Source organism: Protomyctophum bolini (assembly GCF_963924005.1).
Source record: "Protomyctophum bolini genome assembly, chromosome: 2".
Classification (NCBI taxonomy): domain Eukaryota; kingdom Metazoa; phylum Chordata; class Actinopteri; order Myctophiformes; family Myctophidae; genus Protomyctophum; species Protomyctophum bolini.
In genome coordinates, this window is record NC_137863.1 from 28,555,723 (window position 1) to 28,580,369 (window position 24,647).

Genomic DNA, 24,647 nt, shown 5'->3' on the forward strand with positions numbered 1-24,647 from the left:
TCAGCGCGACTGCATGCTTAACAAGGCCTGCTATCCATGCTGGCAAAGTGCGTCACCGCATGTGAGTGTTGCAGGTAGGCAACACGCTCTCCTCCTATTGTGGGAGGGGATGTTGATCGTCTTCTCTGAAGAATGTCACCGGTGAGTGTCTAAGCATTTACGGGGGATGGATTCGGGAGAGGACTCGGGTTCAGATCCACCACTGGGATCCACATTTTCATCGGTACCTAATATTCTAGAGCTCAAAGCGAGCGCATGCAGGCCTATCTATGAGAACGGGGCAGATCATAACATTATGATAGAAAATGCAACCCTACGAGGAGCCAGTGATCCCAGCGCCGGACCCTTCGCCTCGGGTGATTACCAAGGGATGGTCCGGCGACGGTTTATCCGCCGAAGTTTGTGGTTTTCGGACGCGGATGACCAACCTATGGACAGCCCAGAGTGCGTCAACGATAATAGCAGCAGCCCCACCGTGGTCAGCATTCACCTGCGCACAATCGTGGATCGAACCCGGTCCCGGGCTCTCGGGGATGTCTTTCGGGAGAACTCGAGCACGGACAGCGAAGCGGGGCTGAATCTGAAAGAGAAAGACAGCGCCACGGAAAGCGTGAGCGCGGATGAGGAGAAAGACAGGTGCACAGAAACAGAGCACAAGACGGATGAACCGTCGTCTGATGTCACCGGGAAGGCTGGAAGTGATGAGAACGAGGAGGAGGCAGGGATGAAGGCGGTGTCCACCTCCCCTGATGGTCGCTTTCTCAAGTTTGACATTGAGCTCGGAAGAGGGTCTTTTAAAACTGTCTATAAAGGTCTTGACACCGACACGTGGGTCGAAGTAGCATGGTGTGAACTGCAGGTGGGTTAAATGCTAATAAACTAATACAAAGTCCATCAGGATGCCGATATGCATGCATACAACCCTCATACATACAGCCAGTGCCAGTAGCCTTGATCCACAAAGGCCTATAGCCTATACACACTATATGAAGACAGAGGGGAGATGCTATTATATGTTGATAAGGACACTGTCCAGTTGTCACAGACTCTATAGCCTACATGTCTACTTTTTGATGGCATTCAGACTGTGCAGTCAGTCAAATAAAATAAGCCATATAATACACAAGACAACTGAACTAGCGGCCCTATAGCCTATATCTCTGACGTTTCAGAGTAGGTCTATCTATGCTGGTCCACGTATTGTCAGTAGCATGGTAACATACACTTGCCCTCTTTGCAGTGGGGGGTTAGTGTTACCACAACACTAAACAAACAAAACACTTTTTTTTCCTGTGGGAGAGTGAGAATACAGTAAGTTATGGAAACTGAAGGGAAGGAGTGAACTGTTAGTTTTTATCTATCCAAACCTTAAAGCGTTCCCCTCATAATCCACTGAATGTTATATCCACTGCATTTTATAAATTTCCTTGTTTGCTAAAATGCTTTTATAGACGGTAGGCGATGAAACAGTTTCCTATAACTTTGAGCTTGTGAGGGCAGGACCTAGTTGAATTTCTTTAAAGGTAAATGCGTGTATTGCAAACATGCAAAGCCATCCTCCCTATAAATGCTAAAACTCACATACTCATACAATAATCAGCATTCTTTTTGGTTGCTAAATTCAAATTGACCAAATTGGTTTAAAAAAAAGTTGGGGATTGTTGGTTTTAAGTGTAGCAGCATGTTCCGGAGAAATCACAAGTCATGCAGTTCATTATTTCACTATATAATCTGTGTGCTTGTGGTAATTTAATGCTTAGTCTCACTGACATTCTACCCATGTGATACAGACTAGCATAACCCAGGAGTTAGTTAAGTAGTAGTTGTTGTAGTTGTTGTTGGTTGTTTAAATACTGGTATTTAACTAGTGAAAAATAGGAGTTGTGGGTTAAGGCCCTTAGCCCCTTACTGTAACCAAAATATGCCAGGGTCAGTCCCTGAAGCACATTTGTCATTTATTGCCAAAGCATCCTTCAGCAAAATTCTGAACCCAGATCCTCTATACCCGTTCTTCTGCTGCAAATGGCTGACTCTGTGCTGTGAAAATGATTATATAGCATGGGATGGCATAGGCCTAGCCTAAACCGCTATTTCATTGTGCTTACTTAACAACTTAAATTAACTACAGTGCACCTTAAAACTGCAACCACCTCAAGATTGTTGACTGTTGACTCTGTCGTCTAGAATCCAGATGTCTACAATTCGGTGTCACCTTTGAATAGCATGGCATTGTGTTTGTTGGCGAAACCTCTCACACGGGGTTGGGTGAAGCCAGAGCCATAGAGTAAGACAGAGTTACGCAAACTCCATTCACTTCATGGGGCCAGTCCAATGGCAGCTCTTCTACATAGACTTCTATTGAGCATGGGGATAACCGGAAGTTTACGGAATGCATTGGAGTCTATGGGCTCGTGAGTACATGAACCACGTGACCGGGCTGTTTTCTGCCCCCTCAATATCGCAACTCCTCTATTAGATGGCTCTAGGTGGGGCTAACACTAATCATAACCCACATCCCACAAATAATACAGTAGAGTACATCATTGTCACACACTGAGACAGATAAGAATGAAGAATGTTTCAGACCAGCCAAATGGTAGAATTAAAGATTGGCACATTTCCTGTTCCGTAGCGGTTAGCACTGTGATGCAGTAGAACTTGAATTGTTGTGGGCTTGGTTCCTAGGAGATCCTTTATATCCCTGAGGTGAGACCCTCCCCTCCATCGCCTCTGTGCCAAAGTCCCTCTACAATGAAAATACAGCCTTTATTTATTGTCTGCGTGCATGTATTTATCACTGTGTTTAGATAAGTGAGATGAGTGTAACGTCATGTAGAAAATGGACACAATAAATTCCTGTGTTCATTTATCCATAACTCATGTAGCTAACCAAATGGAATGGAAGCGTATTATGGGACTGTTTGGTTACATTTGAATACTCAGAGTTAAATTACCACTGAAGATTTAGCTGGACGTGGATGGGTTAATTAGGATTTACAAGAGAGAAGATGATGACTGATGTCGCGAGCAAATTGTCAATTTGACTACTTTGTGCACATTATGCTGCTCAAACATCTGCTCTGCTGTTTGTAGTGTTTGATATTAGTGAATGACACTGCAAAATTCAGTCGCTGCAGAGAATGCTTTGGATCAGTTTAATGTAGACCTTTTTATTTGACAGGTTTACATATTATTTGCACTGTCTTAGGCAGTATTGTTAGGAATACTAAATGAGAATATATCCCCCTGTGGTATTACCAAGCAGATGTGACTGGAGAGAGTGTATTGTGCTGATGCAAGCCTTCTGCAGCAGAGATAGTTGGAGAAGAAAAGGAGCGAATGAAGGAGGGGGGGGTTCAGCTGAGGATAAAGGAAATAGACACAGTATCTGATACACTGCACAATACCAAGTTCCTTACAGTCCATGGACAGTCTAACCAATCCATTAGACCAATGCTGTTAATTTCTTTTGTTGCCTCGTTGCCTTAACTATTATTAATTTTGCGATCATGTTGAAGCCGATGCTATACCGTAAATGCCACACCCTGGTTGGATAAGGATTTCTGTCAGCTCACAATCTCCCTCGTGTTCTTACCTCACCTCTTAGCAAGTTAGCATAGGAGCATCAGTTAGTGTTAGTCAAATAAAAGCCACCTAATAAAATAAAAGCCACCTTCGATGAAGAATAAGCATTGTCGTGGTAGTTAGATTGAGTGATGGTGTATGCTTAGCAATACTACCCGTAATCTAAGATGCAAGGCACTGAAGGCAGCGTATACTATCACTATACACTGCATAGGTCACTATGGGCTGTGATCGAATATACTATACACTGCATAGGTCACTATGGGCTGTGATCGAAACATGACTCTGCATCATTCTTCAATAATCAATGCACTGCACATCAATGTACATATATACTCATTACTGACTTTTAAATTATATATATATGTATACAAAATCAGGAGGTTAAGTGGCATTCCTTGGTGTCAGACCTATGGGCCGTAACTGACGAGCTGACCAAAGAGAAACAAAAATGTCAGCTGTTCTACTATTTATACAACAGTTCAGGGAAGGTGGGGGCAAAAATATTGATCCAGCATGTGCACATTCATCCAGACCGTACACCCAGAGAGGGAAGACTTACAGTCCCAATTCATGATTTTATGACAAGTCTATAGCAAATAAAATTAAATAATATTGTTGATATAACATGACACAATATAACATACTAGATCATGGAAATATCCATGTTATGATGATCTTTCTGTAATTTTCACCACCTTGTTCCTTTTCCCTTTGTTGATAATGGTGTTTATTGTTCATTTTCTACAACCTACAACCATCACATTTATTCCCTTTCTTTCTGAAAATGTTATGTCACACAAATGTTTTACCAGGGATTGATTTTCCCGGGGGACCAGACCTCTGCTTTTGATACCTCTGCTTTTTTCGCCCTTCTAGTCATGCCCGGTAGTGGGGATATGTTTGACCTTCTGGTCAGACTGAATTCAGAACATGCATTTCATTTTTAGGAAATGTAATCTGTCTGATACGTTTGATAACATCACAATCGAACAATTTGATATAAAACAACGTTTCATTAACCCTGACATCCATATTTTCAGCAACATTTCAAAATGTGTAAATTCTTTGTATAAATAATTACAGACCTAGCTCACAAAGCGTCTATTTGTCATACAACAAAGTATATAGGTTAGGAAAATGTCCTCCCCTCAGTTTTATCTTTTAAAAATGGAACCCTGGGTGTTATAGTGCAGGTAGAAGATAAGTACAGAGGCCCCTATCCTTCACTCACTCAAAATACCACGTTTGTTTGTAGTCACTCCAAACATACAGTACAGTGACAGGCAGGTCTGACAGAGCTCTACCTCTGCAACACATGGGCTCATCGTTACAATTAAGAGCATGGTGGACTGTTAGTTGGAGGCCAGTGAAACTGACACACTTTTTAGAATTTAGTAGACGTTCTTAAATAGACTTACAAGTGCGAGTTACATCTCTCTCACCGAAAATATACTGTATTTCTTCTACCATGGAATGCCCACAATAGGGTGCTAGGATTCATGTGGTTCGAGAAGAGAAACATTGTGAGAAAGTATGGATGGGTCAGAATAATCGAATATTCGTTTTTGATAAAGATTGATTATTAAACAATATAATTTTCCTATTTAACTATGCTTTTTTTGGTTTGTTGCAAGGCTAGGCTTAGTAGCAAATACAAGAATAAATTCACTGTTGAAGCTTTTGTTTTCTTAATTGTTTAGTTTCAATAATATCTGAAAACCAGTTGATAGGCCAATGCATTTCTGTTATTATAACATAGGATGATGAAAATGTGTCATATTTGTCAGTTAATGAAAAAAATACTTGCCAAAACAAACTTTCCAAATAATATCCCCCTCAAAAAAGATTACAAAAAACAAAACAAAAAAAGTATATTGTTATTTATAGCAGTAGAATAATCAACTTTGATTTTGGCAGTCATGCACATGCACATCCCTATGAGAAAGCATTAACGAATACTCCCACTACAAACCCTCTTGTTAAACTTGAACAGATTGCCCTAGCATCTCTTCTGTAAAGCTCTGAGATGAGTGTTTGTGCTAAATACATTTACCCCCCACTTCCACAGGAACGAAAATTGTCTAAAGCAGAAAGACAAAGGTTCAAAGAAGAGGCGGAAATGTTGAAGGCCCTCCAGCATCCCAACATTGTGCGCTTTTATGACTTCTGGGAATCACCAGTGAAAGGGAAGAAGTGTATTGTTTTGGTGACAGAGCTGATGACCTCAGGGACACTAAAGACGTGAGTCAACATTTGCATCTGTGTTACAGGACATCTTTAGTCAAAGCAAACATACCACATGATGAAACCATGGTGATTCTCAAGAGGTTGTGTTGACCTTCTGTCTTCCTAACAGGTATCTGAAGCGCTTTAAGGTGATGAAGCCAAAGGTTCTTAGAAGCTGGTGCAGACAGATTCTAAAAGGCCTTCACTTCCTCCACACGAGGACGCCACCAATCATCCACAGAGACCTGAAGTGTGACAATATCTTCATCACAGGCCCAACAGGTTCTGTGAAAATAGGAGATCTGGGACTGGCCACGCTAAAGAGGACCTCCTTCGCTAAAAGTGTCATTGGTTAGTTTATCGGTTGGTAATCTGATCTATTTGTGGTTAGAATGTGAACAATGTGATGCTTGTTTACACTGTATACATTTGAAAACGGAATAATGCTTCTGCACATTTAGTTCTGACTCTGGGTTCATGATTACACCAATGACCATTATTTCTGTCTTGGGTTTTTAAACATTACCAAGCACTGACTCCAAAATCAATTGCCTCTGCTACTATCTGTGTTTGAATCTTCATAATCATTTATGACTATATAATGCAGTGGTAACTCTGGTCCATAGCCCTAATGCTTAATTCTGCCTTGCATTAAGGCTATGGGACCGATGGCTTCTAGCTCTCAAATGAAACGCAGACCAGGCTCTCCTCTGTAGTGAAAACCTAAAGAACGTTTTACCTACTCACCAATACTAAGACGGGTTGTGTCATTAGAAAGCCGACTTTCCGGGCCTGGGCCATGGCTCAGTGGTCCAGGCACCGTGGCTGGTAATCCAGTCTGGCAGTGTGCCGCGGGTTCGACTCCCGATCCTGATGGCCTTTACTGCATGTCTTCCCCCCATCTCTCTCCACATTTCCTGTCAGCCTACTAATAAAGGCAAAAGCCACAAAAAAAAAGAAAGCTTACTTTCCTTAGTGGATGCACCCTGAGCCCACCACCACACATATAAAATGCAATAATATACAATGTCTTTGTATTGGTGAGTAGGTAAAACGTTCTTTAGATTTTCACTACAGAGGAGAGGCTGGTCTGTGTTTCATTTGAGAGCTAGAAGCCATCGGTCCCATAGCCTTAATGCAAGGCAGAATTAAGCATGGACCAGAGCTAATGCAGTGGTAAGGTTCTCCAACTGGTCCAGGGCAGGGACCCTCAGGCCCAGGGTTCTTTGAGGGAGTTCCAAATGGACCCTTAGAGGTCTGAAACTCTGAGAGTTATGGTGGTCTGTGTCAGTGAAATGAAAAAGTTTGACACCCACTGGCATAATGTGATCCTCTGTTGACTATTCCCCATGCAGGCACCCCAGAGTTCATGGCTCCAGAGATGTACGAGGAGCACTACGATGAGGCAGTGGATGTCTATGCCTTTGGGATGTGCATGCTTGAGATGGCGACCTCAGAGTATCCCTATTCGGAGTGTCAAAATGCTGCTCAGATCTACCGCAAAGTCACCAGCGTGAGTGCATTACAGTTACTGGCCTGGGGGCCATGCAAATGTCTCAAATATCAAATGTTCTTCAGCATGCATTCGTCGTTTTGTATGATTACTTTTGTATAAATTATCACACTATACAAGCAAGTGCATTTTAACTATTGGTGTATAAGACTACGGCAGACAAGATCATTTATTTAAACCCAGCATTTATCATAGAGACTCCCTCGTAGCACAATATTGTCATTGTTCTGGAGATCTTTGCAAGTAATATAAACAGCACTGTATGGGAAGTCTGTCCTTATCAGTTTGTCTTACCACAAAACAATGCTGTTTCTTTAACAAGGAATGCAGGTCACAAGCTGAGGGTGGCTGTTTTCACCCGTTTTCATTTGTAGCTTGTTATTTTTTTTGCCTTTCATCTCCAGGGAGTGAAACCTGCCAGTTTCTGTAAAGTTAGCGACCCAGAGATTAAGGAAACCATTGGCGAGTGTATATGTCACAAACGGGAGGAAAGGTGAGTGGATCAGGCCCTATAACTGCGTCTTGGAGACAGTCATATCCCCAGGCCAGACTTTTGCCTCGAAAGTGTCGTATGATGGAGATGTATATTTTCAAATGAAAAAAGTGTCACGACATCTTGTTGCCATAGCATAAATCAAGTTTTAAAGGTCAGGGGCCTCTTATTTACTCGTATTTAGACAGAGGTTGCCCCTGACAAGAGAGTTTCCATTGTTGTCTACACCAGGCCGAAGGCATGGGGAGAGAGTATGTTTTGTCCGTGTGTCCGTCCGTGTGTGTCCGTCCGTCCGTGTGTTATCGGCTAATATGAAACTTTTTGCATACGCACTCCCTGGAAGCCAACAATGAACCTCTGCCCCAAATTTTCCAGAACGGCCTGTTATAGCGCCATCAGGAGGCCGACTTTTTTGCTAATACTCAGATTCTGTCCAAAACTTGGATCTGTCCGATATTTCATATTCCATCCTAATTGGCTATAACATTGGCTTTCAAAGTTTGCAGGATTGGCCCGTTTTGAACAAAACGCCTCAAATCATGAACGCAGCGTACAATTTACGTGAAATCTTTCACACACTTTCCTACTAGGCTGAGGAATATATCCCACCCTTTTCACATTGGCCTGTTATAGCGACACCAACAGGTGGATTTTTGCAAAACACATTTTTGGAACAAAACACCTCAAATCATCCAATTGCCATCCAAGGTGTAAGAAGAAATGGCACCCTTTTCACATTGGCCTATTATAGCGCCACCAGGAGGCCACAACCTTGGTGGAGACCGGTGACCAGAGGGGCACTTTATCTAGTTGTTTATGTTTCTGTGTTACAGAAGTATGACGTTTGTGCCAGTATTTGGCTCTGCTACTGTTGATGGTTCTGTATGTTGGCATAATTATTTTACTGACACTGTACTCTTTGTACTGTTCAGCAGCGTATCCCCCATTGTGTGCTTGTGTATCTTCTGCAGGTACACCATCAAGGAGCTCCTGAACCATGCCTACTTTGCAGAGGACACCGGTGTGAGGGTGGAGCTGGCCGAAGAGGATGATGGGAATAAATCGTCCATAGCTCTGAAGCTATGGGTTGAAGATCCTAAAAAGCTGAAGGGAAAGTACAAGGATACCGGGGCCATTGAGTTCGCCTTTGACATAGAGAAGGAGGTTCCAGAGATCGTAGCTCAAGAAATGGTACACAAGGAGAGACATTAATTGTACAAATATTGTTGTTGTTTTAATTATTATACATACACAGTCATATGTATTATATCAGTATCAGTCAAATGTAAAGCAAAGTGCACTGAAGTCCAACAGTTTTCATTTAAATTACAGTACCATTACAAACTATTAAACTATGGATGTGCCATTTCTTATTTGTAATTGGTGAATCTAAATGAGCTAGATTATGAATCATGGACTTTTCAGATTTTGTTTGCGTCTCAACTCTCAATGAATAGATGCTCTGTTCTCCACACTGTTCTCTGGTGACCTTGGCTTTTGCTGTGCTGGACAGACTGCCTTGCTGCACGCTATGTTCTACCATTTCCATAGCAGCTGGCTAGGATAATAAAAGTAATGTCTGATTTATACTTGCTTGTGCGGTGTGTTGCACACCGAAAATAGCTGATCTACAACCACTCAGCCTGTAGATAGGCTATATTTGGTATGAGTCACCGCCACACAACTAAGTATACATCAGGCTTAACTTGTCCTTCTCATGGTATCACAGCCATCTCTGTATGGTAAATGGTGCACTTATAGTGCCTTTATCCAAAGCACTTTATAACGTGCATGTAGGCTACATTCACCCTCCGATTGCTGAAGAAACCATGCAAGGCACCAACCCTACTCATCAGGAGCAGTTAGGGGTTCAGTGTCTTGCTCAAGGACATGACACTAACATGCTCTACCTAATGAGCCACTGCTGCCCCACACAGACTACAGTTGGCCCCTTTGATTAGATGACTGATGACGTAGGAATCTTCAGTGGTCACATTATATAAATTGCATGTTGTGAGCAATGTTCACTACTTGTTCATGACAATGTCATACCACACTCAGTTCAGTCAGACAACTCAAGGAGGATGTAATATATATATTTATTGAATATAAGAAATCAATGCAATATATTTATTATGGTTTGGCGATGTATTGGATCTGCTTTTTAGGTACTCAGGATCAAGCGCATCAGTCCCGACCATAGGGACTCTGAATCCCCCCGTACCTAAAACAGTAGATCCAAAATGACAGGTGGTAGCTGGGGTGGAGGTGGGTGCGCACTTGTATACCGCAGCGTAGAGTATACAATAGAAAGCAGCAAGCAGAATTGAGCGCAGCCAGCAAGACGGCAAAGGATGTATGACAGCAGCACGCTGATACACCAGCAGTGGGCAAGCAAGAAGGCAGAGGAATGCAAACCTCTGGTTCAAGTAGCCGGTATGAGAGATGGGGTGAGCTGTGATTGGCTAAGTGCATCATGCGGATGATGCTGCGGTGGCCCAATTAACAGCCGGCGCGCTGACTGAGGTTCCCTGACTGAACTTGCTCTGCGCATGTCTACGACAGGCACAAATGCTCATAAGCATAACATAGGGCATGAATTTCTTTTAGGGTCTTTTTTAAACATGCAGGTTTCTGTGATTCTGTCTGACAGCAACAATATGTAACTTTGTGGATTATGAGAGTCACTGACCCAATTATCATCAGACTTAAATAAAACCTCTAGGAAACTGTAATCTTTAGTGGTGTGTGCACTGGAATCAAGTAAACTCACTGATGTGCTGTATGATCTACTTGCTTTTCAGTTGTCTAGCGTAGTTCATGCTATACTGAACATCTCCCACGTGTGTCCTGCAGGTGGACTCCGGCTTTTTCCTGGACAGTGATATGAAGATAGTCGGGAAGTCCATCCGAGACCGCGTGGCTATCATTAAATGGAGGCGGAAGCGGACATTCCCGTCAGGAGAAAGGGAGGTGCCTGTGAAGAGCACCCAGCAGAACCTTCTGCAGGTGCCCAGTGGCACAGGAATACCACAGGGAGTCACCCTGGCCATGGCAGACAGTGAGGAGATGGAGGCCGAGCAGTGTACCATGCTGAGCACCCTGCCAGTCACCACGATTACCACATGTGAGAGCCTGTTTGTGACTGAAGGTCGCACACTTACTATGCAAACGTGCATTGATGCTGTAACGCTAACTCAAGCCTGTCACAGGCTCCCGTTCACTCACTCTCACACACACACACACACACACACACACACACAAGCCACCGCCCACTACATAAACTAAGTCTGAACTGCTACGGAGAAACAGCAGAGTGCTGCAGTGCATTAAACAAGGAAATGTCGCCTCACAATTTAGCTTATTCCTTCTAAATCTCTGTATATAAAATATAGCTAACTCGTCAAATCTCTTAGTTACATCAATATTGTTCTTAGAAAATAGTTGGTTTGTGCAACATGCAACTGTCACTTCAACAACAGCTGGAATTACTTAAACATGGAACCTGCAGCAGTAGGTGAGTAATTAATTTTATCTGTGTTGGACTTGGACGTTTGTTTTGGTTTCAGTGGTTGAGTTGCTAACAAACGCCCTCCTGCTGCTTAACGACTACTAGTACAAATACAGTGTCTGTGACTCTGTGTAGCTTAGCATCTTTGTAACTTTTGCAGTGTGGGCAACATAACATTGTGGCAGAGTAGAAACGTCCTTACCCCCCCCCCCCCCCCCCCCGCTGTGCGCACCAATTTACATGTCCAGGTGCTCCTTCGGTCGCCCGTCACCTATATTAAGGCGTCTTACTGGTACTCCATAATGTACAGTTATTGGAATCATGGATCAGATCTGTGTGTGTTTCAAACACAGTCTTGTCTCAAAAACGCTATATGTATAGGTACTCAAACCTTTTCATGTCAAGGACCCCTAAAATTATATGTATTTGGCCGCAGACCCCCATCTCAAAATATTTTGTCCCAGGAACCCCAGAAGCAAAGAGAGTTAAAAATGTTCACTTTAAAATTTATATTCAAAGATTTGTCACAAAAGTATAAAATGACGCAGATGCTTTCCCAGTTTTAATGGGGTAAGATTGGGAATCACACCAATGAGTCAGCTGCAGTATGAGTCATGACTCATGATCCAGTTTCTGAATTGTAACGAGGCCATAATCCACATTCCTTAATCTCCCCTCTGCTCTGCCTAATTGAAGGCATGTGGGTTAATTCACCCGCTCTATTCCTTGTCATTCCAGCTGACGGTGGAGTGGGGTCTGCCCTGCAGACAGACGATCTCAATGGTCTGCTGAGTGCCACCTACCAGTCACTTCCGGAGCCCATTTCCACAGCTCAGATTATGTACAGTCCTCCCACTCAGCCCCAACATCAGCTACCCCCAGGGTTGTACCAGCAACCCACGGAACAGCTTTCACAAGAAAACTACTCAATAGCGTCCACACAACCGCACCAGGGAGCGTACCAGCAAACCAACAGTCGACTACAACAGGGATCCTATCAACAGCCTGCAGCACATCTACTCCAGGGTCCGTACGTGTCTCAAACAGTGAGTGACTGCTCAGTAGCATGTTATTCTCTCATTGTCACATTTTCTCCATTAATCTCCCGCATTGTTTGCCATATTGTCTGTCAGAAATGTTGTAAAATAACACAATGTTTATATTTTTTCCTTTCAACAAAATTGTACCCAAGCAGCGACACTCCAGTGAGCCCTTATATCTTGTATCTCAGGCAGCCTCTCTCGTCACCGAGAGCTCGGGGTGCTTAAGGCATGAAAGCGCCTCCTTGGTTGAGATGCAGCGGTGTAGAACCCACTCTCTCACTACGAACATGAACCCTCAGTCAATTAGTTATTCCAAGCAGGACCTGTCTCCACCAGGGTGCATAGGTGGCTACGACAGCTCTGTGCGTCGAACTCACAATCTAGATTATAATTTCCCCCAACGTCCTCTCTTGTCCTCTCACAATAATCCACATCATCATTCCTATCATGATTTAGCAAGTCATTCCAACGCAGGTCACCTTTCCCTGCCCTTAAAACGCCCGTCAGAGCTGCGTCTGAGCCCTCTACTTGGCACCCAGCCCCGCCACCATTGCAAGGCCTGTACATCTCTCCTGCTGAGGGACAGGACTAATGCTGGTGGTTCTCTGGGACACAAACACATGCCCCCTCTTCCCCTGGCATCACAGCCTTCTCCAATCTATAAATCCCTTAGGGCTCCACCCTCTCCCTTAGTATTAACCAGTCCAGTGTCTTTTCCCCCAATGGTGACCTCACCGCCACATCCTGCCCCACTGTCTCCCCTCGCCTTGTCCCCAAGGGGTCTGTGTTATGGCAGCGGGGACCCCTTGTCCCCAAGGGGTCTGTGTTATGGCAGCGGGGACCCCTTGTCCCCAAGGGGTCTGTGTTATGGCAGCGGGGACCTCGCTCTTCTTGACCAATGCCTCCACCACATTGTAAGCCGCAGGACGAGTCCGCTCAACTCCCCTGAAAGGGAAGCGCATCACCCAACACACCTCAACTGGGAGGTCGGCAGGTTCGCCCCCTCTGCGCTCGAGCGCACCGAGCAGAGTCGAAGTCTGCCGCTCTTGTTTAGCCCCCGCCTGGACAGCAAACTGCCGTTATGCCTACATGGCATGGAGGACAGACCAGGTCCAATGGTAGGTTAGAGACGGGAGCCTTTGCCCGGGGAGCCTGTTGCACCTTCAGGGGCCTGGGGTGGTTTCCTCTTCTGGCTCTGCCAAATGCTTTGCTCCGCTTCTTCTGCATCTTGAATGATGAGAACAAAATCAACGCAGCAGAACTCTGCCCTTGCTTAAACCACAATCAAGATTTTCCCATTTTTCTCTAGGAATCTCTGGCTTTGATGGGTGTAAAACTGAGCATAGGTTACTTATGCTACTGTCTAATAGCACAAAATAGTAATGCTGTACATGATTTGTAGGTTGGGGGTTAATATTTCAACTTCGTTAGATAACCCTGCCAACTGCTATAAGTGAATCACTATCTGCCTTCTGTTTTCTGCTGATGATTACCCATAAAATACAAAAACTTGGTTGCATAAAGTTATAGTATAATAAGACTTATTTTTTAAGCATTTGCAAAACAGGGATGCCAGAGTTACTGTGGTCAACATATATTGTACTGCTTCTGAGGTCTCTTCTCTGTTGACAGACCATATCGGCTCCAGCGACACCGGCCCCCTCTGTGCAGCAGAGCTTCCCAGCTCTGGTCCCCGCTGTACAGATGCAGCTTGCGGCCCAGCCTAGCCAGGAGCAGGTATGCATCCAACTACGTCAGCCTCCGGTAGCAGATATATACTGTAGATACAAGCAGTGCAGCAGAATTATGCACAGGATAATATGGAAGCCTGGCCGACACGCTCTTGTGGCCCGGCTTGCGGAAGCCTCGCAAAACTACACCAATGTAGTTGGACTGTCTGTGCCTCTAAATCGAGTATACATTTTGAACCTCATTCACAACGGCGTTTACGCTCATAACGTGAGCGGACAGGCATTTACGAGGATTCCCACATTACGTGGGAATTCATGGCCATCTCCCTGAACTTGACGTTGACGTTGGTTGGTCGATAACTCCGCACATATCGACGTCTGCTCCAGGGTGGTGTATAGGGCATACGGCTTGCGTATATTTATTTAGAAGGCTTTAGTCTTCATGCTGAATCAATAAATAGTTCCCAAACCTCAGATAAAATATGTAGGCATGTGTCCACAACATTGGTCAGCACATAAAAAAATGATATATATATGATATATAATATAAAAGCCGAGTATCACTTGTATGCCTATATGCATTCTAGAGGCATATATTGGTCAAGTTAACCTATGATCCTATACAGAAACTGCCCCCGCAAGCCTGACACCTTTTTATTTATTTATTAGGATATTTCTAGCATGCGCGATTGCGCTGCTCACTCTCGGCAGCCTTCTACTCACAGTGCAACGCGTTGTGAGCTTGTAGATAATAATAATAATAATAATGTATAACTTGATCTGTGCAGGCTATGATGACGTATTTCGATATTTCCTGTTGCCTTATATGGTGTGGAATGGCCGTGGATGTTCTATCAAACCAGGCGACACCAGGCGAATCGCTTCGGAAAGGGGCGGAAAGGGTTCACCGGGCGATCCGCACAAATGAAGTGATACACCACCTGAATAACACAAGAAATTGACGCAGCTTGATCGGACGGATAAAAACGATATCATTACGCATCTCCTTTACACCTGGGCGTACATTTTCGTTGTGAATGAGGTCCTTAGTGTTTATTTGAATTTATCAGCATTTTTGGACTGGGCATAAGCACAGTCCTGCTTGGCTGTCAGTGCTCTATGCCAAAACCAAAATACTTTAATGGCTGTTAAGCAATCCAAAATGACTTGCTGCTGTTTTTATGGTAGGCATTCAGTCATCACCACCGAGCTGCTGAATGCAGTCAACACTGCAGAGATACTTATTAGCCAGCAATTCCCTTCGCTGAGAACACATTCACGCACGCACGCACGCATGCACGCACGCATGCACGCACGCACGCACGCACGCACGCACGCACGCACGCACACGCACACACACACACACACACACACACACACACACACACACACACACACATATACACATAGACACTTTGAAAGACTCAGATCCTCAGATATCCTTTACACAGAAACGAAGCCAACAGGACCATAACGGTTAAAAACAGAATGAAACAAAAGTACATGACCGAACACTTTAGTATCAAGCAAAAATGTTTTATTGTTGTCATCAAGTATGTAGCATTATCTAAATCTAAATTATTCTGATATTCATGTATTATTTACAGTAGTTTAGAAGAATAAAATAAAACAATCTGAAGTTTTCCCTTACTGAGCTCCCTGCTTCATGCAGCCTATATCCATGCGTTTGTATGCGTGCTTATGTGTGTGCATGCATGCATGCATGATCTGCTGGTGTGAATATTTCATTGGTAGCATATCTACTGTATGCATTTGTGTGTTTTGCCTGTTATCAGCTGTGATGTGGATTGTGTTTCATTTGTGGTTTTGGTTCCAAATAACTTCTGTTCCTGTAGACCTCTTGGACTGTAACAGTAACACCACTTAAACATATTTTATACCACAGCTATTCAAAAAATAACCAATCTACAAGCTCACAACATAGTTTAACATAAGAGCAAGGCAGATGCTGTGAAAATGTTCAAATATATATTCTTTCAGCTTGATCTCTCTTCTTCTTTTCCTTTGAGCTCTCCGTCTCATTTTTCCTCCTTCCCTCTTGCAGCCGATATCTAGTGTCCAGCCTGCTGCGACTCCTCCTGACATGCATGTAACCAGTGCCCCTCCCCCTCTCCAGCCCCTGCAGAACAGCACGCTGGTAGGTTGCACTCAGTGGTGGAAAAAGTACTCACGTTTCTTTTTACTAAAGTAAAAGTATCAATACCACAATGTAGAAATACTCACCAAGAAATACAGCCCAACTTCGGCACCCTCCACCCTGTCCATATTTACCGTGCGTCCTTCCCAGGTACAACGCAGCCCATACCCCGAGCAGGACTTCACAGAGCAGCCTGTCCAGGTGAGTATTTGACTCAGTTTTCACTGTAATGGTAACTTAGACATTGTAAATCTTTACTTTGATGGTGCTGTTTTGTCCTGGTTTCTGTCTTGTTTTCTGTATGACATACAATAGGAGTAAACCATATCATGCATAAGCTGATGGGAGATTCTAATATATGACATTGTTTTCCAAAGGGGAATATGGGAGATGTTCAGGTCTTGTCTCCAGTTCATCCCGCCGTGCCTGCTGTCCCCACCCCAGTTTGGGGAAACGAGGTGGATTCAGAAACAGCTGTATCTTGCCTAGACCTCACCATACCTGCAACGTCTGCTCCTACAACCCTGGCCCCTTCAAAACCACTAGCCCCACCCCCAGCCTACACCTCTACCTCTGTCCCAGCATCGGCCTTAGCTCTAGTATCAGCATCAGCTCCAACGTTCGTGTCAGTGTCAATTCAAGTTGACACCCAAGCCCCTATTCAGACCATAGCCTCAGCCCCAATACAAACCCATGTCCCAGTCTTAGCCCCAGCACAAGCTGCAACGCTTTCTCAAGTCCCAGGTCCAATTCATGTTGAAGCTCCAACAGCAGCGATAGTCCCATCCTCAGACCCAGTCCAAACTCAAACCATCTCTCTGTCAAGTCCCCCTTTAGACCCATCTGCAGCATTATCTCTAAGCACAGACACATCTTCAGTCCCAGTTCAACCATTATGCCCAGTCCTAGGTCCAGTCTCATCACAAGTTGAAGCCACTCTGCCAGTTCAAGTTCAAGCTGTAGCCTCTGCCACTGCCCCTCCTGTCACAGCCCTGAGTTCAGCTCCTGTTCTGCAGTCTGCTGGCATCCAGACAGCAGTACCGGCACCTGAGTGTGCCAGCCTCATCACAACGCAACAAAAGCTAGACACTGAAACTGCATCCAGCCCCCCTCAACCAGAGCCTCCTGTAGAGGTATGTGTAAACTGTAAAACCCCATGATGTATACCAGGGTTGCCCAAAAGGTAGATTGCAATCTCCCAGAATGCAATACTCATTTAAAATATATATTGTATGGTAAATGGTGCATTTATATAACGCTTTTATCCAAAGCGCTTTACATACTGCAAGATTGTGCATTACATTCACATTCACCCATTCACACACCGATGGCAGAGGAAACCATTTCTTCACACATTTTCTGATATTACTCCTACAGATGTTATTCATACCTCGTGCAAATCAGTACACATTATCTCTATAGTGTGTATAGTCTATCTTTTTTTCAATAATATTTTTATTGATTTTTACATTTCATGACAAAGACAAAACAAAAAAGACACAGACAGCTCAGCTTAGATACGTTGCAGAACAAAGGAATTATCTCTATAGTTATGTCATATTCCATCCTGATTGGCAATAATTGGCTTCCAAAGTTTGTATGAGTGACCCGTTTTGAACAAAATGCCACAAATCATAAATGCAGCTTCCGAATTTGTGCGACATGCTACAAACACCACTGAACCAATTGGCGGGAAACTTTGCATGCACGGTACACTACCAGCGGTACTGGTAGGCCAAATCTCCTCATGATGGTTCATAGGCCTCATGATGAGTTATAGGCCAAAACTTCACGTTTTGTCCTATAACTCTTGAACCGTAGGTTGCTAAGACTCCAATTTAGTCCAAAACTCACAAATCAGAGGAGCATACTTTTCTAGTTTATTATTTGTTTTACAGAAAAACTGTGAAAATCAATCATTCAATTATTTGTATTGACGCACAAAGAATATCACCAGGCATAGTGGTATGAAATACATGTAAGCAAGTAGTGATATTATTTTATATACACTGTTGTGGTCTCGAGGCTTTTCAGTTGTGTTTACAGTAAGTTGTGACAGTATGATAGCCAGATATGTTTTTCTTTTTAAAATATCTCTTCTATATTTTGATGAATACAGAAATGTACCAGAAATGTTACTTAGGGTAATGTACTTGCTTTATTTCCAGTGAAATATACTGTATCATATTCCCCATCTACACACAAACACCTTATTGACATACACAAATAGCACAAATAGTTAACAATCATTAAATTAACTTTAATGAGCTGTTTCTTACTTTCTGTTATTTACTTATTTCACTCTTTAGGATGTGATTCAGGAGAAACCAACACTATTACCCAACTATGCCTATGACAGGTGCGTGAACAGTGATTGACAGTCATTCAAGTGTTGTACCTTCACTCATTCAAGTGTTGTGCTGTACCTCTGCTCTCTACTTTTACCACACCTACATTAGAGCAAAAAAGACAGTTATGTGTGTTGTTATTTGTTAACATTCCCTTATAGTCTCAATTCTGATGTGGCCTCTGGTAAGGATACAAGTGATGGTTACGACAGTTTCGCTAGTGCGGGGAAAGTGGATGGAAAACCCAGGAAACATCATCGCAAGTCAGCACGCACACGTTCACGACAAGAAAAGACCAGCAAACCCAAACTGAGTATCCTTAATGTGAGTTATGACCATTTATATTTTTGTGTAATTTGACATTTGTTTGGACATGATGGTCATGTTTAGCCAAAAATCGAATTCCCTCCCCTTACAGGTTAGCCACACAGGCGATAAAATGGTGGAATGCCAGCTGGAAACCCACAACCACAAAATGGTGACATTCAAGTTTGATCTGGACTGTGATGCTCCAGAGGAAATCGCCACTTATATGGTAAGGTCATGACATAACGGTTGGTGTTGTTTTCTCACCTAAGTATTTCAAGTATTTCTTGACATGTAGTGATTGTGGTGGTATTAATGCTGCTATATATGATACAATTGTTGACTACAGGTAGAGAATGGATTTATTCTTCCCATTGAGAAGGAGATCTTCATTGACCAGTTGAAAGACATTATGGACAAAGCTGAAGACATGTTAAATGAGGACATGGAGGGTGAGATGGGCACTATTCTGGGGACCAGTCCCCAGAAAGGCCTTACTTCTGAAGGACTAGTGGGAGAGGTAAATGCCTGCTTAACTCAAACATGAACGTAAATGCATACAGTATATGTACACATAATTGTAATTAGAACCTTTTTGTTTTTAATAGGACCTTCCCAAAAATGTTGAAAGCCAGTTATTCAAATGATCAAAAACGCTTGAACATTTTCCCATGCACACTGAAACATTTAAATAACAATTATGTTAATGTGACTGTCACACACACACACACACACACACACACACACACACACACACACACACACACACACACACACACACACACACACACACAAAATTCGTAACTGTGCAGGCTTATCATTGGGCAGGTACAAGAATTAGTATAAAATACATAAACCATATATATGACTTAAACAAATACAGGCACATCATTCCCGATGAAGACGGTCGATTTGACATACCGTATGACTGGTGTGTGTGTGTATCTGCAGAATTGCAGGAAGCTAATCAAGCTGTTGCAGACAATTGCTATACTGTGCTTGTCTATAGACCTCACACATTTGTGACATGTAGGTACAAATGCATTTAATGCAGATGCAGGTACTAGAGGAATAGATGTAGGCCTACTCAAGATTACCGTAAACAGACTCAAGAGATACAATTCAACAAAATTGGACAGCAACAGCGACATCATTCTGTTCTTGTTCTCTATGTGCAGAGTCAGCAGAATGGAGCACCACAACCTGTATATCAGCAGAATGGTAAATAAGTTTCCCTTCTTCTGTCGGCCACACAGGTTTATTTTTAATTTCTTGTTTTAAGTATAAAAAGTAAAAGTACAGAAACCAGCGCACATTCTCACATGGTGCTGCAATTAAATGTCTTAAAATAGTACACTTTTTGCTGCGTGTGCAGGCTTCTTTTTTCTTTTACCCGTGATGTTTCTCAACCCAGCACCTTTTTAAGATGTACAGTACTTCTCTTCTCTTCTCTTCTCTTCTCTTCTCTTCTCTTCTCTTCTCTTCTCTTCTCTTCTCTTCTCTTCTCTTCTCTTCTCTTCTCTTCTCTTCTCTTCTCTTCTCTTCTCTTCTCTTCTCTTCTCTTCTCTTCTCTTCTCTTCTCTTCTCTTCTCTTCTCTTCTCTTCTCTTTCTCTTCTCTTCTCTTGCAGTTCTTCATACTGGAAGGAGGTGGTTCATTATCTGTCCCGTGGAGGAGACTCCCACATCCAGCCAGGAGACTCCATCTGATGGCACAGCCACGCAATCACCTGGGAGTGCGGCTACTGTCCAGCCTGCTGACAGTGGCACTGCAGGGCCAGCTACAGCCAGAGGTGACTTTACTTCTAATCTAATCTAGACCAGTGGTTCCCAAACCTTTTAGCTCACGACCCAAGAGAGAAATTAGACATTTGCTCTGGAACTAGTGAAATAGGGAAGACCCATACAAATTGGTCCACGACCCACAATACATATGGGTCCCAGGTTCACCCAGCTAGGTCGGGAGGTAACAGGGGGTACATGGCCAAAAAGATTTGGGAACCGCTGTTCTAGACCAGAGGTTCCCGACCACTGGTGGTACTTGAGCCCCTTTCTGGTGTTACACAGAGGAGTGAGTTGCCCAAAAAAGGAGAAAAAAGATAAAAGTGGAATTAATTGATATTACTACAGGTAGTTCTTCTGACCAAGCAATTGGTTGAAATAGGCTATCCAGCCATGCAAAAAATGAGCATGACAGCTCACCTAGCCATTAATAGAATGTTTGAGAACGGATTAATCACGTTAGAAATATCAGCAGTTGTGCTGATTAGACAGGGTTTTGTCAGAGCAGCAGCATAATTGGCTTAGGAATGGAACAAAAAGGGCAGGTATATGCTCCTGTCCAGGCAGCCCCTTCCAACTTTAGGTCCAATAGCGCCAGCTGGTGGCAGCTAAATTAACATTTTTAAATAATGAAGTTGAAATGAATGAATGAATAATGAAGTTGAAATGTTTATGAGACACTAAACTGTGGTTTTGTTTTGTTCCATGAATTCATGAATATATTGAGTAATATTCTGATCAAGTCTTTTGTTTGCCCTCCACTCAGAAGAGGAGTCATCCTCCACAATGTCTGGTGGAAGTGGGGGTTTCAACTATGAGGCCTATGGATTCTGTAGTCCTCCTGTCATGTCCAACACAGACCCTCTCCTCCTGGCCATTCTGTCTCCTCCTGCCTCCGCACCGCCCACGCTTGTGTCAAATGATCCTATCAGTACCTTCATGCAGCCCAGCGTGCTGCCGGCCCAACCAGCCAGTGCTCCACCAATGGCCCCCTTAGCCCTGCGCAATAGCATGTCTCTGGACGAGTCGCAGGTGGCTCATCCCGGCTCTGTCATGCATGCTGTTCAGCAGATGGCAGATATAGCATGTGCTGCCTCCATGGTAGAGGAGGTGCCCTGCTGCCCATTGGTCATGCCCTTGTCCCTGGATGTGACCGGCGCCCAGGCTGCGGCTGCCCTTACTCCTCTTCCCCTCCAGGAGTCCTTAGCAGCCAGAGAGCCTCTGTCCGTCTCCTACCAGTCTGGTTCCCGTGGAGATCACTCACAGCAGCAAGTGGTTCTCCAGCAGCCTTTTTCGAGCGTGGGCAGTGCCAAAGTATCCTCTCTGCCCCAGAGCCCGGCACCGTCCCAGCATGCCATGGGGCCCAGTGAGTCCGATGGAGAGGGACGGATGGCCCGAGGTGGCTTTGTAGACAGCACCATAAAGTCTCTGGACGAGAAGCTGAGGAATCTTCTGTACCAGGAATATGCGCCCATGTATCCATCAGGCACCACTGCAGAAACACCCGGCGGAACTGAATATATCCAGTCTCCCCATGGTCCAGATAGCGCCTTGCTGGGGTCAGGAAACAGCACGCCAGGCCCTATTGGCGAGGGACGCTACAGGACAGGAGAGCAGCTGGTAAATATAGAACCATTCATTTAGCTCCAAAGTCAGACATTTATGCAAACACTGGGCAACCTTTGGGACAGATTGCTGATGACAACGTACGTACCAGGAATGACCACACTGTTAACAGCCTTTAACTGTCTTTGCTTCATGTTTTCCCATCTTCTTTACTTTCTTGTCTCATTTTGTCATTTTCTATAGCCTCAAATTCCAGAGAGAATGGATAGTTTGAGCACACTCAGTGACTCAGCTGTGTGTGGTATGTACAGCATGCACTAATCGCTCTAACAGCCCTCTAGAGTGAAGTTGATGTTTCCCTTAGCTTGTTATACATCTGTTTTATTTGTTGGTACTGCAGTGTTGGTACTGCAGTGCTCAATCTTGTGGAAATCTCTTTGCAGCTTCCATGTCAAGGAGGCACTTCCCCCACTCGTCTTCCTGCTCAGGAACAAGAGGCCGATTTAAGGTATAGTGAGAATATTTTCCATCACACGGAAATGGCATTTCACCTGTAGCCACATAAAGCGTTGCTGAGAGTAATACTAATAATGAATGCATTTTGACGTTCTGTCATGGGTAGCTCATCTCGGCTGCCCCTGACGTGACTGCCAGAAGAGATGTGAAGCAAAGAAGCTGGAGCAGCGCTGCCTCGCCTGTGCATCCTGCAGTTTACATCAGGGACTATGGGCAGACCGAGGCCATGGCCGCCTCCAAGACCATTGGACGCTTCTCTGTGGTCAGCACAGAGGATGACATCACGCTGAGGACACAAGTCAGCCGCTACTCCGCCCCACCAGATTTCTACCTGGACACACCCCCCTCCCTGGCCAAGCGGGGTTCCCTGCCCCGCGCTGCGACCTCCCCGTCTGTCCCTGCGGACGTCACCGTCCACAGCCGATTCCTCTCGTCGGACTCGGGGGCTGACAGCAGCCCCGCAAAAATGCCTCCCGTGACACCGTCTCGGCATGGCCGATCAGACCGCAGAGGAAGTGACCTCATGAAGAGGGCAGTGGCGTTCCTCCGTCGCTCAGGGAGAAGCAGCAGCGTGCAGAGCTCGGACTCACCGAGCCGGCACGGCGGCCTGCAAGGTTATGCCAGCAGTGACAACGATTCCGAGATGGAGGACTCTGATATGAAGAAGGAATTGCAGAGACTCAGAGAGAAGTATACTTCGTCAGTGGCTGTGGTTTTCTTTGTTTCTTGTCTTGTGTCTGCATGCTAAATGTTTTGTTATGTACTTTACCTCCCTCAGACATCTGAAAGAGATCTCTGAACTGCAGGCCCATCAGCGCGGGGAAGTGGAGCTGCTTTATCTTCAGCTGGGCAAAGCCCCACCTCCTGGGCTGGGACTCTCGCACACAGCACCACCTACAGGCCGCAGGAGGAGGTCCAACAAGCACAAACTTAAGGCTGGCAAACTCTTAAGTCCCCTTGTTCAGCAATTCAGAAATGTCACAACCAAAACCAGTGACTCCAGCAAAGCCAGTGAGTCTTGGTTAGCTGAATATAGTTTACGGTCCACGTGCTGTGTGTGAGCGTGTTTATATACTCATGCTCGTGCAAATGTGGTTTCCATGTGTCTATGTTTGTTTGTATAGATGTGTGCGAAACCACAGTGAGTTTAAACGGATCTCCCGCCAAAGGTGCAGTCCCTTTACAGCGCAACCGAGCTGGCACAAGCCATCTCCCCAGCTCCGCCACAGGGTCTGTTCAGACCCAGCAGCCATGCTCCCTCAAAGGATCCTTGTCATCGGACAATATCTACGGTGGACTGCACGGAGAAGGCACTGGCACACACGCTCAGCCTGGGCAAGGTAACCTAACCTCACTTAACACAATCCAGGAGTCATTTATTTAGTCATATGACCACACTATATATCACTTAGTTATATTCGAGTGTATACATATTAGTGATTACTTTCTCTTTGGTATTTTGATATGAGCCTAGAGCCATAACCACTTATTAAATAACCACAATTAAATAAATCTCTGAAAATGTCACTGCCCAAAATATGGATGCCAACTGTTTTGGATTTTTTTTTTACTAATTTGTGTGGTACAAAAGCTTTAATTGTATTAATGTGTAAGAAGGGGCACTAGACTAAGTTTTATTAGTGTGCGGTGGTACAACTGGCTATACTGCTCACTACAGAGCAAACATACAGTATAAATATATTCACTTAATTAATGATAGTGGACTGCAGAAACCATAACCACAAATAAGCAGGTTATGCAGGTTCATATCAAATGATTTAAAAAAAAAAAAATTATATATAGTTTCTTTATTGGGGACAGTTAAGCAGCACATCTGACAAAAGAATCTTTGCACATAGTCACCCATGTTTTTCCTTTTTAAAAATCAACAAACAACGTACACCCCCC

The 24,647-nt window shown here is 44.1% G+C and overlaps 1 protein-coding gene across 1 annotated transcript in view; it reads left to right on the forward strand.

Moving 5' to 3' along the window:
• Window positions 1-24,647, forward strand: part of wnk2 (WNK lysine deficient protein kinase 2) — a 29,330-nt gene continuing 4,683 nt past the window's right edge. Inside the window, exons 1-25 of the mRNA XM_080783227.1 lie at window positions 1-859; window positions 5,657-5,829; window positions 5,945-6,165; window positions 7,170-7,327; window positions 7,732-7,820; window positions 8,792-9,011; window positions 10,677-10,947; window positions 12,070-12,377; window positions 12,527-13,492; window positions 14,007-14,111; window positions 16,131-16,223; window positions 16,374-16,424; window positions 16,601-17,356; window positions 18,533-18,582; window positions 18,733-18,895; window positions 18,990-19,106; window positions 19,227-19,397; window positions 20,056-20,098; window positions 20,507-20,668; window positions 21,424-22,277; window positions 22,467-22,524; window positions 22,667-22,731; window positions 22,846-23,429; window positions 23,518-23,750; window positions 23,864-24,079. Of these exons, the coding sequence (XP_080639353.1) occupies window positions 167-859; window positions 5,657-5,829; window positions 5,945-6,165; window positions 7,170-7,327; window positions 7,732-7,820; window positions 8,792-9,011; window positions 10,677-10,947; window positions 12,070-12,377; window positions 12,527-13,492; window positions 14,007-14,111; window positions 16,131-16,223; window positions 16,374-16,424; window positions 16,601-17,356; window positions 18,533-18,582; window positions 18,733-18,895; window positions 18,990-19,106; window positions 19,227-19,397; window positions 20,056-20,098; window positions 20,507-20,668; window positions 21,424-22,277; window positions 22,467-22,524; window positions 22,667-22,731; window positions 22,846-23,429; window positions 23,518-23,750; window positions 23,864-24,079 (6,820 nt within the window). The 5' untranslated portion in view covers window positions 1-166. The remainder of the gene's footprint in view (window positions 860-5,656; window positions 5,830-5,944; window positions 6,166-7,169; window positions 7,328-7,731; window positions 7,821-8,791; window positions 9,012-10,676; window positions 10,948-12,069; window positions 12,378-12,526; window positions 13,493-14,006; window positions 14,112-16,130; window positions 16,224-16,373; window positions 16,425-16,600; window positions 17,357-18,532; window positions 18,583-18,732; window positions 18,896-18,989; window positions 19,107-19,226; window positions 19,398-20,055; window positions 20,099-20,506; window positions 20,669-21,423; window positions 22,278-22,466; window positions 22,525-22,666; window positions 22,732-22,845; window positions 23,430-23,517; window positions 23,751-23,863; window positions 24,080-24,647) is intronic.